The 19,569-nt window shown below is 41.9% G+C and overlaps 1 protein-coding gene across 1 annotated transcript in view; it reads left to right on the forward strand.

Annotated features, from left to right (window-relative positions):
- Positions 1-19,569, forward strand: part of PARP8 (poly(ADP-ribose) polymerase family member 8) — a 759,201-nt gene that overhangs the window by 615,310 nt on the left and 124,322 nt on the right. Inside the window, exons 17-19 of the mRNA XM_078675052.1 lie at positions 704-769; positions 7,191-7,258; positions 16,642-16,690. Coding sequence (XP_078531178.1) covers positions 704-769; positions 7,191-7,258; positions 16,642-16,690 — 183 coding nt within the window. The remainder of the gene's footprint in view (positions 1-703; positions 770-7,190; positions 7,259-16,641; positions 16,691-19,569) is intronic.

The following is a 19,569-nucleotide window of genomic DNA, read 5'->3' on the forward strand; positions in this document are numbered from 1 at the left end:
AGCTCACGATGATTTTCATTCATCAGAAGTAGCTCTCATTACAGAAAATGTTGGTGACCCCCAATCTAGTGGGTCTGCCTTATGTCCCATTGCCAGCACAATATCATTTACTGTCTTTAGAAGCAGCAGACATGCAACACAAAGGCATGTGTGTAAAAATAAGTCACTATTGTTACGTTTTAAGCTTTAATGACAAAACCTGTTGTCAAACTATCAGAATTGTCTGTATGATAAAGCAGTAGTCGAGGAAAGCATACTTTTCCATGACACTCAGTTCATTTTTGTAGTAATGAAAATTTGTTATTTTGATCAAGTTTGCATTTGTTGCAATCAGCACATTTTCTTATTTTACCTTACCTTGTTTTCCCCTTTTCTACTTCATAAATAACTCAAAATGTTTTTTGTTTCATTATATTTTTTCTGGAAAAACGTGCAGTTTCTGCAGTAGAACATTACTTTTTATTAATTTTGAATCAAATCTAAATTGGCTGACATAATGTTAATAGCTAAATATTTCTCTTCTGTAGATGTGTACCGAAGTGTCCATGTTATATTTGTTGAATGGCTTGCTTCTGCTCTCTGCCCTCAACTTTACGGGCTCTCTTCACTGGCTTCAACGCAGTAGATGCTAAGAACTTGAATGTGCTTTGAAAATGCTCACATGCAATATCTCTAAAATTATTTTTATATATCTTCTTTACAGAAGAAAAATTATGAACGTGTTATGAAAGCACTGGACAGTATTACGTCTATTAGGGAAATGACACAGGTCTGTATGCTCACCTTTACTTGTTGTCTTCGTTATGATGGGCGACGAACACTTTATTGGCCTTGATTCTTGTTCTTAAAATGTTTAATTAAGAGTTGTGCTACAGTGAGCCCATTCCTGATAACCTTTATTCTTCAGGATAGCAACTCCCATGTACAGCCATTGAATAGCTGCCTTGTTTTCATATTGCTCATTTGTGACATTTCAGTGATTTCTGTGAAAGTATGAGTGACATTCTACAGTCAAACTTGTGGCACTTTGAGAGACACTTTCTCACAAGTAAAATAGAGCAATGGAAGGGGCACCTTCCTGCACAAAAACAATCCTAAGAGGCATGTTCCTCTTTCTATGAAATGCAGCGCACATGGAAAGTGGAAAAAACGAACAGAAATAAAAATCTTCCTCCTCGTTCTGCCTGTTCTGGGGAGGCGTAAGGTTTGGGCACTGCCTCATGTTTACGTGATTATGTAAATTTGGGGCAGCATCAAATTCCTTGAGTGCTGCTTGTGAAAATCCACTGCAATGCCCATGGAATGGCTCCTTGACGCAGAGGAAGGCAAGGCAGCGACTTGTGCTGCTTTGTCTTGCACCATATGTATGAGGCCGTGCAAATCCACATCATAGATATGGTTGAGAGGTTTACGCAGCCGGAGTGTCAAAAAAAGTGACGCTGTGGCGGCGTAAGCCTTTCATAAATAAGCCCCTTAGATTGTAATTCCTAACATTACCAATTTCTTGAGACAAGCCTCATTGCGTGATGCGCTCTTCAGTTACGGTCTTCTGCAGAAGGAGAAGGGGCGTGCTAGATCCAAGACCACTGCGGCTTACGCTGGCTACACTGGCTGGCTCTGGCTGGCTCTGAGAACCAAGATGTTAACTACAGTCCCTCATGGAGCATGTTAGGTGCTAGAATTGTAATGTGTGACACATCATTTTATTACGGAGAACTGCCAAGCCACGTCTTCGGGCTGGACTGTTCCCATGAGGCACAGGGTCAGACTGATTTGCATATGGCCATGTCTGAAATGGAGTGGCTGAGTGGGCTATAGAATGGTGATGGATTAAACCCAGATCAGTTGACTGGGGGTGAGTGTTTGATTTGCTCAAACGCTCCGTCCATCATCCCCTTTTGTATCGCTTTGGAAAGTTAAATGCCAATTGTGGACTGCAGCTATTATTGTGCCATTGTAAGGAAATGGATTATTATTTGTGGCAGGCAACTGCCCTCATTCAGGATTCATCACAACCCTTGTAAGGGAGAACCCTCCATGCCACTAAATTAACCTGAGCTCAACCCCCTCATAGCTTGAGTTCATCCTGACACATTGCATTTTTGCCCTTATTTATGATAAGGCAAACAGGAACTCCTTCAGAAGTAGGCAGGTCAGTGCCAGGAAACTTTTAACCCATTGGTGTAGTAGTCAACCCCACCCACTAGCTAGTGCCAAGCATGAATGTGGCACCCCAGATACCATCGTCAGAACACATACTAGACCTGCGGAAGAATAGAAACGGAGTGAATCTGCTATCTGACCTGAGAGGATCCACAAATGACTGAATGTACTCCTTCTTGTATCCAAGACAAAGAAGTTGACTCTAAAGGTCAGTTGGCTGATCTCCTGTGTGGCAACAGGGACAGATGCTGCAAGAGGCCTTTTTCGTGGATGTCCCAGCTGACCAATGACAGCTGGACCTGAACTGGACTTTGCTGTTGGTCTCTGCCTCACCCTCAAAGAGTCTCTAAGTGCCCTTCCCTGAGGTCCCGGGGGCCGTGTACATGTACTCCTGTGGTTGATTGGGCATCAGAAGAAAGTTTGGAAACTCTGAAAAATGTTTCCTCCAGATCTTTCGGGTGCCCTGTATGAGAAAGGTATCTGAACAGCAGATCCACGGCATTGGGTAGAATGTCAGCTTTCATCAGGGTAAGGCTCCCAGCAGCACTTTAAAAAACAACCAAGTCCCATTCTCCGTTGGGATTTTGAGCATTTACAGCAAGAAGTCTTCAAAGCTCCGGGGTCCAGCGAGACCAACCTGCTTCAAGTATCCGGCCTTCAGTTCCACAGCTTCAGTTACAGTTTTTGTGGCTTCCTGACTTGAAGCAGGGCCAATCCACTTCCATAATTAATGATTGGTGGTTGCTTAATTGCCAAAGTTGTAGCAAAACCTGAAACCTCAGGAATGTCACTGCCATGCACTACGGCTATGTTTAGATTGTGTGTTATCTAAATGTTATTACATGTCTCTGAAGCTTTTATGTCAGGCATTATAATTGGGGAACTAACTTTTACTATTGCCATTGCCTTCCTTCCATATAGTCTTTTGAGGGTTAGGTACTAAGGGTGGTTGTGAGCTTTTTGGCAAGGCTGGCCAGGATTTCAATGGTGTAGGACAGTGGTGGGTTCTCTGTAGTTCTCTTTCGATCAGTTTCTTATAGGGAGATTGTGACATCTTTTTCTGGGGTCCTGCATCGGTCAGTGGCTTCTTGACATTATTCTGTGTAGACCCTGATGTTTACTTCTGGTTTCCCATGGCCACATTATTGGGACACTCATTGAAGATAGTGACGGTGCTCCCTCTAGGTCCTAACTCACTCAGGTTAGTGAGCAGTGAAGGTGTACTCGGGAGGTGGAGTGGGTTCGAAAGTGAAATTCAATAGGGCATAGCAATTAGCACTTAGTAACCGTCCAGGAAGTGCTAACTGTGGAAAAGCAAAATGACTTTAACAGTTTAAAAAATAGAGCAGTTGAAACATACCAGAAGGCAAATGTTGTTATAGCTAGGTGTTAGACGTCTGCCAGTGACTTATGTTTTTGTATGGGGATTGCTTCAGTTTGATCTGTTAAGCGATCATGTGTCTAATGTCTACCAGCACCCACACTAAGGCAATTTAAGGGTGGGCAGGAATTTAGATGCTTGGACTCTGGACCTGTCTCTGCACTATGGGTGCCACACTAGTAATAATAGCTGGAATAAAAAGTGTCACCTCTTACAATAATATCCTAATAACTTGTCACTTCTTAAAATGTCAAATCAAACATCCACCACTCGAACAATTCGGATAGCTCCCTGTGATGTCTTTGGTGCTTACAGTGGTGTTAGGGCTGGGCGTAGTTTGCGAAGTAGCGCTACGCGAAGCTACGCAAAGTGCACTTTGCACTACGCAAGCTACGTGAACAGCGTAGAACTCTGTTCGCACTGTGCAAGATGCCGTTTTCAATGATTGCACAGTGCGGACAAGCATCCGGCACTGTGCAATCATTGAAAACGGCATCTTGCACAGTGCGAGCTGTAGTTTTCTGCCGCTCAAATAGATTTTTACTTGAGCTGCAGCTTTCTCAACGCGGACTGGTAGTTTCTCATTGCGAGCGGTCGCAAGCATACGCGACCACTCGCAAGGAGAAACTTGACCTCCCGAATTGAGAATCTCGCCAGGAGGTTTATTTTCCATGCTCGCGATCGGCAACTTGATGTTGCTGCTCGCGAATGAGGAAAAAGTCTCGCCGGGATGTATTTTTGCTTGCTCGTGGTCGCCAACTTGACGTTGAGGACCGCGAGCAAGCAAAAAATGACCGCTGCACTACGCTATGCTATGCTACACTACGCGTGTTTGCACTGTGCTACGTGCAGTTCGCGTAGAGCGAAGTAGCGCAAACTTCGCAAACTATGCAAGCATCGTGTAGTGCTTTGCCCAGGGTTAGTGGTGATGTACCGTTGGCCCAGAATCTGGTCACTGTTGTCCAGTTGGGGACAAAGTCCATCATCCAGACCACCATACTATCTAGGCTGGATTACGTTAGTGCTCTGTTCTTGGGGTTAAAGGAGCAGAGACACAGCACCTCCAAAGAATACAAAATGCAGCCATCCGACTACTGTTTGGGCTCCCCAGGACCTGTCCCACCTCGGAGTTCATTAGTAGATTTCATTTGCTCCCAGTGGAGAAGAATGTTCTTTTTAAAGCACTTTGCATTGCACACCGTATTCTTAACTCTCAATCCCCTGAAATCCCTGCAGACCTTCTCAACCTTATACGCCCACTCGTCTCTTGCGCTCTTTCAGCCAGCATCTGGCGGTCATCCCGCAGGTTAAGAGAGCCAGAGCCGGAGATCGCTCTTTCCGTGCTTTAGCTCCCAAACTCTGGAACTCCCTTCCGGTAAACATCAGAAGCATTCAAAATCATGCTGCCTTCCGCAAGGCCATAAAAACTCCTCTGTTCTCTAAATAACTGGTTGTGGCGTTCTTCGGCCCAGTCACCTATTTTCTGTCTGTGCTTAGCGCTGGGACGCCCCTTGGCTGGGGCAGCCATGCATTCTTATACATTTTATAACATAACATAACATAACATGAAACAGGAGTCAAGTGACCAGTTAAGGACCAAGCTTGCCTTTGTGCTTTTCAGGGTCACTGATGGAACTATTGTGTCACCTTCAAGTGGTAAGTACAATGTGTGCTTTTCCATTAGGGCCCTGTACCTCTTAATCTACTGGATTTTCCATTGGTGGGGGCACTCACAGGACCTTGAGTACAAACTGGATCCTTAAGTTTGGCTAGTGGTAGTGACTTCAACCACTGATGTCTCTGGAATTGTAAGTTCTAAAATGATGATTCAAGTGGCTCTGGAATGAAAGCAAACTCCTCTAGCCACGAATCAGATGTCACACAAAAGTGTGAATGTTAACATTCTCTAGTTCCATGTAGAGCATAAGAAAGGGAAATACCATCCCCCTACTGGCACTGAGTGTGTCAAGGAACACCCTCATGACAATAATAGAGGATGCAGCAGCTCCACAATCAACATGCTCTGCTTGCTTTCGCTAGGATGGGCTAATCCTATTGATTGGCAAGCAGGTCTTCCAGGCAGTTGGGTCTTTCATAGGTCTTTCCACAGATCATGTCACTCCTTCTATCCAGCACAGTCCTCCTTATGTTCCAATGTAAAAACAGAAAGGTGACAGCTGAGACTTCCCTGCCCTAGGACCAGTGTTGGTGTGCACAAAATCAGCAAATAGTCTACCCTAAGCATAGTGTCTTCTTTTTTGCTGTGGTGTGTAGGCTTTGTTTATGCCAAGGCTGCAAAAATGAATTACCTGCTGAGGTATCCAGTACTTATACTCATTGACGTCAAAGGTAGGACATCAGTGCAAAGCTCATCGACTGCAACATTCAAAGGTTTTCCACCCAACCAGTCCTGAAGGAGCATTTCCTCTTTGTTGCTGACTGGATTTTGTAGGCTTCTGATCACAGAACCGACGGTCAGACTAATTCTGACTGTTCTAGGTGTTCAGTATTGTCCTCAGACTGAGGCCTGCATCTGCTCCCATTACCATGGACGAGGGCCTGATGTAGGAAATGGGAGGAAATTGTTGAGTTTTACCAAGGGCAACCCCATGTGACTCTTTGACAATGTCTTCCTACCCCTGATACACAGGCTTTGGAAAGGAGCACATGAAGTATGGTTTTACAGGCAGGGAAGTATAAGAAAGACATCACCAGCTCGATATAGTGAAGATCACCATACACACACATACAAACACAAACACACACACATAATTACTTTCTCTTGCATACACACCTACTCCCGTCAAATGAATCTTAATATTCACCAGTACTTCTTTAGAAAGCCATGGAGTGGATTGGCTGACTAACTAGGTGAAGAAAACCCAAGGTTGTCTAAATCATGTGTGACACCTACCCACTTGAACAAAATAAGTGATGGGAGTAATACTTGCAAATAGTCTAAACCACTGGCAGTCACTGTGGATAGCATTCCCATTCATAATTTTTTACCAACTCTAGACAGTGTCCCACTATATGCAAATCAGTACAGACCCTTCTCCTCCTGGGAACAATACATCCCAAACTGCCCAGAGAGCCCCCCCTACAAAAGGAAACACAAAAACCCCTAGGATGGTTTTGATATTTTTGTGTCTCGTCAGTGAAGTTTAGCTTGGATCCTGTGGCAAGCGAGCAGTGGATCCCACGTCACGGCATGCCCATGGCCACTTAAAGCATTGCATCAAACACTCACAAAAATGTACTGGGGAGAATGTTTGAACATAGAATAAACCACTGGCCTTTGCTCCATGTAGCATTTTTCATGTTTCCCCCAGATTACTACTGTGCACACACATGACATTTGTCAGTTGTATGATAATTGGCAGTTGCTCAATATCAGGCATTATTTTCCCATTGTAGCAGAGATCCATAATGTGTACAGTAGGGCAGTGTATGGGAGTGACATAATGAATAAGTAGAAACAAATATTGTCATTATCATTAAAAGGGATGACTTTATCTTTTCTATGATGCTGATGATTTTGGTAATTGCATTGTTTTAGTGAAGTAGAGATTCTGAATTCTACTCCAAAAGTGAGGCTGAATTTAATGTTTTCAATTATATTGATTCATATGGTATTGCATTCTAGGCACCTTACTTGGAAATCAAGAAACAGATGGATAAACAAGATCCTCTAGCCCACCCTCTCTTGCAGTGGTATGTAGACAATGGTCTTCATATGTGTACATACAAATATGTGAATTATGTCTGCATTGTACATTGAGTGTAAAAGCCCTTTGTACATTTACATTTACATTTACATTTACATTTACATTGAACATTGAGTGTAAAAGCCCTTGAACACACCATGCCTCCTTAAGGAGTTTCAAAGAAAGTGTTTAATTTACAAAATTATAATTATTTAGAGCTAAATATACTAATACTAATTTGCACCCTATGATGGGTTATCTACACACCGACTGGTTTGTGAATGGGTGTTCAATTAAAGAAAAAACCTACGTACTAATAGACGTCATCTCAAATATTCTCAATTTACAGACATCACAAATTACCTGCTGAGTGAATAATAATTAGGCAGGTTGCAATTTGTGATGTCTTGTGATGGGCTGCAAATGGAGGAATGGTGATCTTGGAATGGAGGCCTGGAAGGGACAGCAGACATCCATCCCTCCAACTGCATTCCCAAACTGAAAACATTTTAAAAGCTGCCCATATCCATTAAAGGGATAGGTACTGCTAAGTGATATTTCCTGCTTTGGAAGACATCTGTGACAGTAAAAAGTGATCCTCTGGAACGCTGCCTGCTCCCCCCAAAACGGTCTGAACTCGAAGGTTGGTAAATAATCAGAGGTTTGCAATTGCAGTTATAAACAATTAATACATACTGTCATGACTCACACAAAAGAGGTGGATGTCTCTTTCTTTGCCTCTCCTGTTTGGGAAGGATAGCAAAATCCTTTTTACAACTTAGAATTTGTTTTGTGTGGTTGCAAATCCTGTGATTTTTCAAATATGTTTTGTAACTTGATCACTTCAAGTTTATGTTCATCCTCTCGTTTCTCGTCTCTTTTTTTTCCTGTCATAACGGATCTTAAAAACCCCCTTAAGTAGGCGTTATAGGCGTCCCAGACCATTTGATGTTCCGCCAAACCTATATTTGCATGAAAATATATCTCTGATTTTTCTCTTAAATCTCGAACTACCCCCTCATCCCAAAAAATTGTCCTATCTACTGTCCATCTTCCCTGCCACCCATTTTGCTGTATTGTCAACACCAGCGCCACAGCAGAATGATTCAACACCATCGCGGGAACATGAGCTATCTCAATTGCATCTCCACACAGCTCTTGATCTACTAAAAAATAATCAATATGGGAGTGATGTCTATACTTTTTACTGTAAAAAGTAAACTTCCTAGCCTCCCTCCGCCTAATACGCCAAATATCTGTCAGATTAAACTCCATCATCATACTTTTTAGTCTGGAGAGTGATCTTGGTGGATTTGTATACTTAACTTTTGAGGTCCTATCTAATCCTTTATCCATAACCAAATTAAAATCTCCTCCCATCACAGTGTGTGCTATTGTCTCTAATAAGCAAGATTCAATCTTGATTAAAGGCTCTGGTCGCCACTACCTATCTCCTAAACAATTAGCTTTATAGTTGACTAATCTTATTCCGTTATTTCTTTTGATAATGATGGCAACTCCTCCAGGACACCCCGTCTGGTCGGAACATACTACCTTCTGGACCCATCTACACTTGTCAAAAAATTGTCCTGCATTCAATGCTTTCAAGATGTGTTTCCTGTAGAAATGTGATTTGGGCCGCGCTTTTCTTAAGGGTTTCCCTAACCCGAGACACTTTCCATCTTGATCTCAACCAGTTCACATTCCAAGTTAAGAGATTAACTACTTTTAATTCATCCATTCTCTGAACCTAAAATGCCAATTGTTACCCTATAATCTTGGTTCCAGCCCATGGTCATTTCTGATTTTATCTCCACCCCTTTAAGAGATAAGCATATGAGGACAATTTGTTTTTATTTTTCTCCCCCTGCTCCCCAAACCCAGTGCGCCCCATTACCCCCGGTAAACACCCTCTCTGGACCTAGGGCGATACACTCCACCCTTTGCGATCTCCCCCATCCCTCCCAGAGAGGCAAGACCTAACCAAAAAAGATATGTGAAAAAAAAATATAGAAGGAAAACAAAGAGAAGAAAAACGCCTATCTGTACCAATCTCCCATACAAATACTACTAGCAATGAAACATTATTTAAAGGACTAAAACCCTATTAGCATAAGCTTATATCTCATATCTTATCAAACCATCTGTGATAAAAAGATATCCACTTCTTCTGGGTTGCTTATGTTATATATTTTGTTTCGCCACATGATTTTTAGCATTGCTGAAAATTTTAGCTGAACCTGAGCTCCCTTAAATATTATGTTTTGTGACTGTAATAGGTATTTACGCATTAGCTCTTAAAGAGAGTGGTAGACAATCTAGATATTCATAAATTGAAGAAGGTACAAGTCTAAGCCAATGAGATTTGTAATATTGTACTGAGACATCACAGTCTGTACATTATGGCGTGTGGGATCAAGAATTTGTATCTATTTGTTTTGCCAGGAAATGTACTCCATGAACATAAAACATAACAAGCATATTTATAGATGGCACAATCACCACCAGAAGTGTTATTTGTGGCTGTTGACAGTTAACCAATATTTATTGTTACCAGACTCAATGGTTCTAGAGTTAGCAATTTTTGAGAGGCAAGAGGTTGAGTAAACCTGTGACCACTAGATAAGAAACACTGTCCTGCAAGTGGGTTCACTATTCCAGTAAAACACCAAATTTAGATATAATATGATCATGTCAAATACAACTTTAAGGAAGCAACCTAGATAGGTACTATTCTATCACTCAAAACACACAAGACCTACTGATCCCTTTTATTTTGTGGCTGATGTAGAATTTAACTTTATACTAGTTTGTTGATATGTTGCTTGTAATAAGACTTTAATCACACTCAAAGCGCATTACAACATGTACAAGATCTGCTTTTCCAACAACCTATAAACAATGGCACTTCTGTTTTGTATCCATCAATCAAGCAACCATATTGAAAATTCTAAATGAGCATTGAATGTTGGAAGAGTGTGAAACCTCTTTACTCCTATGTCTATTGGTTGCTTTAGACACAATTACCTCTGAAGGGTTTGTTTGAGCACTGAGGCACTCCATGTACTGCCATAGCCTGGTCCTAAGTTGTTCCTCTTTCTTTCTCACTAACTAACCAGAAGTGGTAAGGATAGCGAAGAATGTTTCTGAAAGAAGAACTGCAATGTAATGTGCTCTTTCTCAGAGCCAGACCTGTGTCTTGTTCATGCCAACCATCCCCACTGCATATGTCTGTGATGTCTTGATCACGACCACGAATTGAAGTTGTGTTCAGACTGTCCGGCGATGGCCCCAAAGACCTTGAGGGAGCGAGCGATGAAGTTGACACCGTCAAGCGAGTAGGTCATGGTCCTGTTCGAAGAAGAGGAGTTAGTTGGACCGCTCACGGAGCCCTAAGTTCTCTTCTCCCTTTTCAATGTGGTCTGGGCACTTGGGAAAGAGGCACAAGAAGAAGTAGGCAAAGCGGATTTCGACTACACCTCAACTGGCGTCCGTCGTTGAGAGAGGTAAGGAGCGCCAATGCTCTAGGCACTGTTCTGCAGAACCCCCGGTCCCCACAGCATTTGTGGGGCCTCAGGGATCCGATCCCAGATCTGGATCGAATCCGGTCGTGCCAACTCAACCTTCTCCGCCATCAAATCCGAAGTTGGTGCATACGACGTCGCCGATGCCAGTCAGTGGCGCAAGCCCCATCCACATCCATGATGACACAGAGCCTGAACAACGTTAAGTGATGACGATTCCAAGGTTGACATAACCCAGGGGTTCTATGTTGTCGCCTGAGCACTTTGTGGACGTGCTGGGCTCAGGAGAGGAATGGGAGGAGCCTGGAGACTCTCTTCAGAACCAGGATGTCTCTTAGAAGACAATGGACTGGTATGGGGAACTCGGGGAAGCCAGTGGTCTGGATACTTCCCGAGACTCTGGCATGCTCTCGCCACCTACAGCGGCTATGAAGGAGGGGGCGTCCTATGCCAGGGTGGTTAAGAGGGCAGCTGAGGTCCTAGGACTGGAGCTACCCTCCGTGCAAGTCAGGACTCATCTGACCGAAGTGCTCCAGCCTGGGGCTTCCACTTCTGAACCCCTATTGCCCTTTATTGAGGCATGAATTAAAAAAAATCATGTTATTTAGCATGATTATCTGCGTAGCAGAAGGTTTTTAACATGAATAACTGAGGCGTTATGTTAGGTCTGTGCTGCACAAAGCCACATTGTAATGCTTGAGAAGCGTTATTGTACTTGGCAGCCGTTTCAAATGCTAATCTCTTCCATCCAAATTAGCCTCTCTGCCTTCACTCTGAGGCCCGGGGGAGGCGAAAACTCTATAAAATGACTTGGGAGAGGGGGTAATCTTAACCTGAGTGGATATTGCACGTTTCCCGATATCCCAAGGGCTTTTTATAGGTAGTTTTGTTGTTTTTGCAAATTTTCCGGCTTTTTGTAGCAAGGCCCTTTCCACAGTTGCTCGCCTGGTTATAACGTTTTGCCCCATTGCAATATCAGCAACAGTGGTAATTACCACAAAAGGGCCTGGACACGCACCCACTACTGCGGTTATTGCTCACGTACGGAGAGTGTATCTAGAAACTTTGTCCAATACCTTCCTGTCATTTTTAAGATGTTGACTTCCCTCCTCCATGGGCAGAGGGCACAAAGCCAAGAAGCTTTTTAGTTCAACTGCCCCAGGGAAATCCACATGCTTTTGCACAGGTAACACACCATTCACTGTACAATATAGCGTTCCTACCTCACATGGGAGTATTACTTCCCTTATTTCTCCAAATTGCACCAGGAGATACTCTAGGGGCGGTTGACATCCCTCTCTGTGCTCACATTGCAGTGGCAGCCACAAAGAACAGTGCGCCGGCTGCTCTGCAGTGACACAGCATTCTCGCCTCACTCTCCCAGCGCGGCTCCCCCGCTGGGAACTTCAGGAAGAAGTCAACTCTCACCGCCACAAGAGCCGGACAATTGTGAAACTATGGATGGGGCTGCTGAGATTGCTAAAGATGTGGGAACAAGCAGCACAGAGTGGAACGACTCCAGATACAAATAAAGAGTCTACTGTAGATTCAAATAATTTTGCCCAGGTACAAGTTCAGGTTCCCATCTCTAACCGATTTAACTCCCTTGCAAATATAGTTGTGCCTGTTCTGGTGAGAGGCCTCCCCTGCAGGGAGCAGAGTCCGGGAGTGTAGCAAAGTGGCAGTTGCATGAGTAGTCAATGGCCTCTAGTTTTCTGGGCTTAAAAGAAGAGATTAGGAATCGATTTAAGATCACTGAGATAAACCAGGCAGACATTCAAGCCTGCTGTGTGGTCCTGGCCCAAAAAACTTAAGGAGCTGGCTTCTTGGACAGATGTGTTGGAAGTAGAAGTGGCTACTATGAGACAGGATATAGCAAAGAACACTACCGATATAATAAGTTTTCTACTGAAACCAAACCAGGGGTTAAAGGAAGATCTGGAGACTTGTAAATCACTCTCGTAGGAATAATCTTAGGCTCTTGAATGTTCCAGAGGCCGCTGAGGGATCTGATATCAGGGCCTTCATGATATCCCTGCTACGAGTTACAGCTTTGAAGGATAGGCCTGATATCAGCCTTGACACTGAGATTCAGGGTGCATAGAGATCCGTTCAAAAGGAGCCTCCAAAGGCAGAAACCAAGGAAAATACATTTTCTCTCCTATTCAGTGAAGGAGACAGTTTCTAGCGAAGCTCTGAGGCATGACCACTTTCAAGTTGGTTCATACTCATTCACCATCAGATCTGATGTCTCCTGAGCTACTGATCAAAGGCGGTAGGAACTGAGTAAGAGGATAGAGGAGTTGAATAAACTTGGAGCAGAAGCACAATTGAAATTTCTGGCTATGCTTCGGATAATGTGGAACAACCGTTTCTACAACTATCGCTCGGTAGAAAAAGTGGATGGGTTAATTGATATTATTAAAAAAAGGAGTGGTTTCTTGATCTCTATTAAATGGAGGTGGGGGGAAGACATTGGGGGGAGTTGGATTAGTGTGTTTAAAATTGATCTCGCCTCCTGGGAGCTCATTAGGCATCCATGCCTATCAGTAGTGGGATGGTTGCCCAGGGAGAGGTGAGGGGTGATGGGAAAAGGGGTGAGGGGTGAGGGAAGACACAGGGTGGGGAGCAGGGGAAAAAAAGATAAAAAAATAAGTCCTCAATATCATCTAGATTTAAATATGCAATCAGATGGTATAGAATTGGCAGACTTCCAAATCGATATTATTTTATTCAATCATCCAATATGGAGTACCTATGATTTCACCGAGACGCTATCTGTGGTGAAGGCCCCACCTGGAATCGAGAGTGATAGAGCCAAGAGCGAATGCAGCAGACTGCGAGAGGCACAGATAGAGCAGTTAGAGATTTGCAGACGCTACGGTGATATGAGGACTACAAAAAAATACATTTACTTGGGCACCACACATGACATTTCTACCTATTCTCAAACAAAGATTATCATTTATTAAATGTGATATGGTAACCTAGTGTTATCCTAAGGCAGGAGTAGGCTTTCCAGTAGTGAAGTCAGATTTAAGAGTTTTTCACTACTCTTTTTAAATAGAATGTGACCTGCTGTATGGAGTGTATAGGGCCTCTCTATCTATAAAATGAGGTGAGAGCTATTGGCAGAATTATAAAAAAGCAAGATTAAGGGAGACAGGTGTAAGACTGAGAGGATGTTAAACTCCCCGATAGAAGACATCCAGAGATCGGTAGGTAAGGAGAGGGTCACTCTGAAGAAAGAAACTAGAGGAATTAATTGTAATTCCATTATTTATGCAGGACTTATGGGGTATAATGAGAGAAAGCTTTCTGACACAGCAAAGAAACAGCTGGATGCAAGCTGTAGAAAGAAACATGGCAGACTTATTTTTATGCACTGGTCTCTCTGCATTACTAGTGAAAAAATAATTGTCGTAAAGGATGTTTTACTATGTCTGAAGCCCACTACAACTGGGTAAAAATACCTAATCACACCTTCTTAGCTGAAGGCCAAAAACACTGGGAGGTTTGTGGAGGTTAGATAGATCTTGTAGAAATTAACTGTAGGAGACTAACCCATTTGGCTTGGTTAAGTTGGACACATTTCAGGGTCAGTATCCCCAAGTGTATGAACACCGGTCTGACAGCAGAGTCATATCTACAGGCTCCCCTGCTTTAAATGGAAGGGCATTCAAATGAAATCTTAGATTAAGTTCCATAGGAGAAATCTACACATTGATCCCCACAGCATACTTTGGAGAGATTAGGTATAGATGCAAATTGATGGATGCTCATTTGCAATCACACCAGTTGATAGGAATATCACAACGTAGATGCCTTCTTTGGGCCAATGTACCTGAAAATCACTGACAATAACCTATTCAATAATGATCTACATTCAGATACATACAAAGTCAGATGATGTCAAATTTTTTAAAAATCAAGCTTCTGTTTTGTTAATTTTTTTGTTGCTTTTCATATCTTCCTGTGGAGAGGCATGCTATAGACTCAACAAACGTCTTCAGTACCCTTTACATTTAAAGCAGGGCTGATAAAAATGGAAAGGTTCATCCTTACTATTGCTCTTAAGATCATATGATTATACCACATAAGCAATCTGGAATTATTTGCACAAGTGTGTAGAAAAACAAATTCATAGAATGCCAACTCTGAGAACTGTTTCAGCTAAACAGTTATTTAAAATTTGACATAATTACTTCTTTTTCAAAATAGCTTTTTATATGTTTTCATTCACTTTTCCATATATATTTTTCATTGCATCCCTTCTCTACCTGCATGTTTTTTAATTGTTTATTGGATTTTCCCCTAGTATTTTTGGTCAAATTCATTTTTCCAGTAAAGGGATTTTCAATAATTTGGTCTTATATTACTTCTTTAAAATGTACATATTACATCTAGCAATATTATCAAGTATTAATACAAAATTAGAATATTACTAACAGAACTGCTTTTCCATCTTTAAAATCAGATTAGTATGTGAACGGTATCAAGGGCTTTATATCAAGCATGTTGTGGGTACAAAAGATGGGGGTATAATTCTTGGGCTGCACAGGAAGTCACATTTGCACGGGCCCTGGGCAAGGCTTATCTCTCTAAGTATTACTCTGTGATCTGCAGTAGATACAAATATGCAGCTCATAGCAATCTGCTAAAAATACAAGCAAGTTATTTATTTGTATGTCTGGTAAGAGACTTTAACAAAATGTATGTCGTCCCCATCAATATTTCATCAACTTCTTTATGCGTCTGTTGGTTGCAGAAACCCTAATCACTTCTTACCTTCAAGCTAGTGGCAGGAGGTAAAAGGAGTGTGGTGTGAATGAATACTTGTGATCATAAAACTACTACATCAGACAGGTAGCACCATCAGGCATCCGTGTGTTATAGTACAGGTATCTCGTAAGACAATTTGTCCAGCAAATAAATTCTGCAATTTATTTCAACAAGGAAAAATGTAAATTCTCCCATTATTTCACTTTACCACTGCTGAAGAGGGTGCAACACTGTTTTATGTTCTTTCTAGAGCAAACTAACTTATTGAGAATCAAGTCAACTCTTTCACATCCAAAAGTGTAGAAACATTACCTCCATCTCACTAAATGGTAGATGAGGTTGTATGTCTCTCCTATAAAATTTCTGCCTCGAGATAAAAAAGGAATTTACACCTGGACTGCATGTGTCCATAACTGAGGGGAAACATCCATCACAACGCAACTTTTACGATGCACTACCATTACAACGCAGGATTTACAACGACTTGCGCTGGAGGGCGCTGTAGAATAGGGAATAGTTTAATTTACTATCCAAAACCTTCCCTACTATCCACGGGGACTGGAGTTGGAATAGTAAATTAAACTATTCCACTATACAGTGCCCCCCCACGCAAGTCGTTGTAACGACTTGCGTTGTAAAACCTGCGTTGTAAAAACATGCGTAGTAAAAGCATGCGTTGTGATGACATACATCCTAACTGAGATACGACCTTCACTTCACAGCATACCATTGTATTTTGCTGCTATAATATTGACTGGCTTTTCATGGACTGCCACTTGTTCAATATTACAGTGTTCTCATTCAAAGACAGGTATTTATTCCTTCACAGGGAGGATTTGAAAGTAGTTCCTGTTTATCATTGCATGCCTTGTATTGGTCTTGTCCTGGCATTCAGAGGCACCTGGTTGGTTTGCAATTCAGTTTGACTTCACCTGAAAGCAAGATGTTTTTGTAGACTTATAGATGTACCATCACATATCTGTTCACCTTTCTAAATTACAGATTATATTTGTTGGGTACTGGTAGTCTTATATAATTTGTGAATGAGAATTTAATAACCTTTGTAATATTTTCTTGTGTTAAGGGTAATTTCAAGTAACCGGTCTCATATAGTGAAATTGACAGTCAACAGGGTAAGTTTTTTATTGTCATTTTAAAAATATGTATAGATGATAACAACAATTGTGAATTGATATTGTAGAGTATGACACACCAGGATGTATATATGTAAGCGCCTAAGGTGGCACAAACATAGCTACAAAGCAATGGAGCTATGTACTCTCTGGGTGTTTCAGAGTAGTGCAGAAATGGGCGAGAAGGGTAGTGGAGCTAAATTGCAGTATAAAGGGTAAGTTTTACAGTGGTAAATGGAAGATTGCTGAGTTGAGGATACAAGGAGGCTCAGGACAGAAAGACAAGTGACAGGTGTGGGTAGGAATGGTTAAGAGTGGTCGACCAGCTGAGCGGTGATATGGAGAAATCTATGTAATATTTACCCCCGAGTGCCAGCTTATAAGCAGTATCCATGCTAGCGTTTAAAGCCTTTACAGTGAGGGTTTCAGTGGAGCTAAATGGACAATCATTTTTAATAAAAACAGCCTGTTATCTGAGGACTTGGAAATGGACTGGACTAGCAGAACAAATTAGTATTTCAAAATTCAGCTTTGTAATTGTGACAAAAATTAACAAGCTTTGGCAAAGCAAACAGGTTCACTTGTTATACAGGGGCATGCGTGTGCATATATGGCAGCCATCATAAATTGCTTTTCCATAAAGCTTAAGAAGAAGCATTCCAATATGGCCATTTTGAAATGGCTGAAAAAACATTTAAATGTGGTTGTCTGCTTCTGTATTAGCAGCAGGCAGACTGAGTGTGGTAATTGGGCACGGGGTAGTTTGTAAATTAAAGGACTATGAGCCAGGGATGGGGGATCTAGGAGAAGGAGAGGGAGGGATAAAATATAGTCCCTCATTCACTGCAGTCCAAGGTTCTGACAGCTTCAGTGGAGGGATGCTGGTCATCCATTGAAAAAATATGACTTTTACAATGAGTTAGAGCATATAAAGACACATGTTTCTCCTCAGAAATTTAGAAGTTACCTTGACTTTGATCCTGAACCAAGTCTGTAACAACATTTACAAAGTGAGGTGTAGTGTTAGCAGTTAGATCTCAATGAAGAAATTGACATTATCACTTTTATGTAAGATTTTCAGGTTATCCTCATAAACTTCAAAGTTGCTTGACATTTGTGTGATTCCTAGCAGCCCCTCACTAGTTTCCTCAGTCCAAAAGGGGTTTATAAGCCAATTGTCTGAAAATATAGTGAACCAGATAACAGTGTTACAGATGTAAAGGCTGCAGTATCAAAAGCCCCTTCAGGCGTAACTTTGTAATTTAATCAGTATGACTGAAATACTAGTTCTTAGTTAACTTACTATCTACAACTACACAAAGCAAACGGGCACAGTGGCCTTGAGCTACTTCATTGGGTCATGGCAGAATCATCAATCTACATTATCACATTCTTTCACAACTGTGTGCATTCATCAACAACCAAATAACAGATTCCTAGAGAAAGCAGCAGTCAGATAATGGGTGATTACTACTGGTGTATAGTAAGCCTTTCACAAGCGTAACTGCCCCCTCGTGCTGTAGACCGTACCATACAGGGTGCCAGGGAAAGTGGAAGAGATTGTATGTAAGAGATTCTGGCAGAGCTTATCAGCTGAGCCCTCAAGATAGGGGAAAGTGAATCCTACAAAGTTGAACATCCGAGCCTAGAGAGGAGATGAGCATTTGATAACGCGTATCATTAGTGTCTAGTAAGTGTTTATGGTTGAACATGTTTCCTAGAGGCAAACTGTGTTTGACAAATAAAAGGTGAATCACATCTTCAAGGCTCATTCATTATTTCAGAATGTTGGTCAGAGGGATAAGATTAACAGTTTTGAAAGCAATCAACAGGTGTAGAAGCACAAGTAGGCATGAGTTTCCAGTCGAAAAAATTGAGTGGTTCAGCAGTTTGTAGAATAACTATTTCTGTGCTACTGCCATAGTTGAATCCATATTGAAAATTGTCTAGGGAATTGCTAAATTGGATCTGATAAGATAATTGTAAGCCTACAGAGAATTCTATCAGCTTTCTCAGAAAGGTCGGCCTGCTATGAGGTAAAATTGTTCAGAACATTAGTATTTGCTGATGTTTTCTTCAAAATAGGTGACTCCTCCAATTTTCAGACAGTCAGGGACCATATACTTGCGCAAGTGACAAACTTAACAGAATAGTCAATATTTCCAAACAATATGTAAATAGAGTGATGTGGGAGTTATACTTTGACTATAATTCTGAATAACTAATTCTCCAAGATTTTAATGAAATAGGTCGAGGGCCTAATTTAAGTAGTGGCAAATGGCCAGTCGTTCTTCCATGGGGGCAGAGTAAATGATCTGTCCCCTTGGTGGAGGCACCCCACCCACCAAATTTATAAATGACTGCCAAGCATGGGGACATTTATAAGGCATTGGAAAGAATGGTTGTTCGGTGAAGGGTTGTGTCAGCATGACATAACCCTGCACCAAACAGTTTTCATTTCAAAAGAAATTGCCCAAACTTGTATTTCTTTTAGAAAAAAAGAAAGCAATGCTCCCATCTCCATAGAACTCATCTCCCATTGCGGCCGGAGCATTATTTGCATGTTACTGTCATTCACCTCCAGTGTTTGCCTGGTGGTGGTGGACAGTAAAAATAGAATGGCTATATTCCCCCCCCCCATCCTGATTGGGTGGGCGGACACCTGGCTAGTTTTTCAGCGACCCTGACTCAGTCGGAGAGGTTTCGGTAGAGTGGTGACAGAGTAGTCACCCCCATAGCCAGACCAAGGGTCCGCCCACATATAAATGTGGCAAATGGACCATTCTTTTGGCGGTATATACTCCGTTGCAAGAATATACATACCACCAGCATGCATACCAGGCACTCAGTCATCTGATCTTGACATTGCAACTTGTGAT

This window comes from Lissotriton helveticus, chromosome 2_1 (genome assembly GCF_964261635.1).
Source record: "Lissotriton helveticus chromosome 2_1, aLisHel1.1, whole genome shotgun sequence".
Lineage (NCBI taxonomy): Eukaryota > Metazoa > Chordata > Amphibia > Caudata > Salamandridae > Lissotriton > Lissotriton helveticus.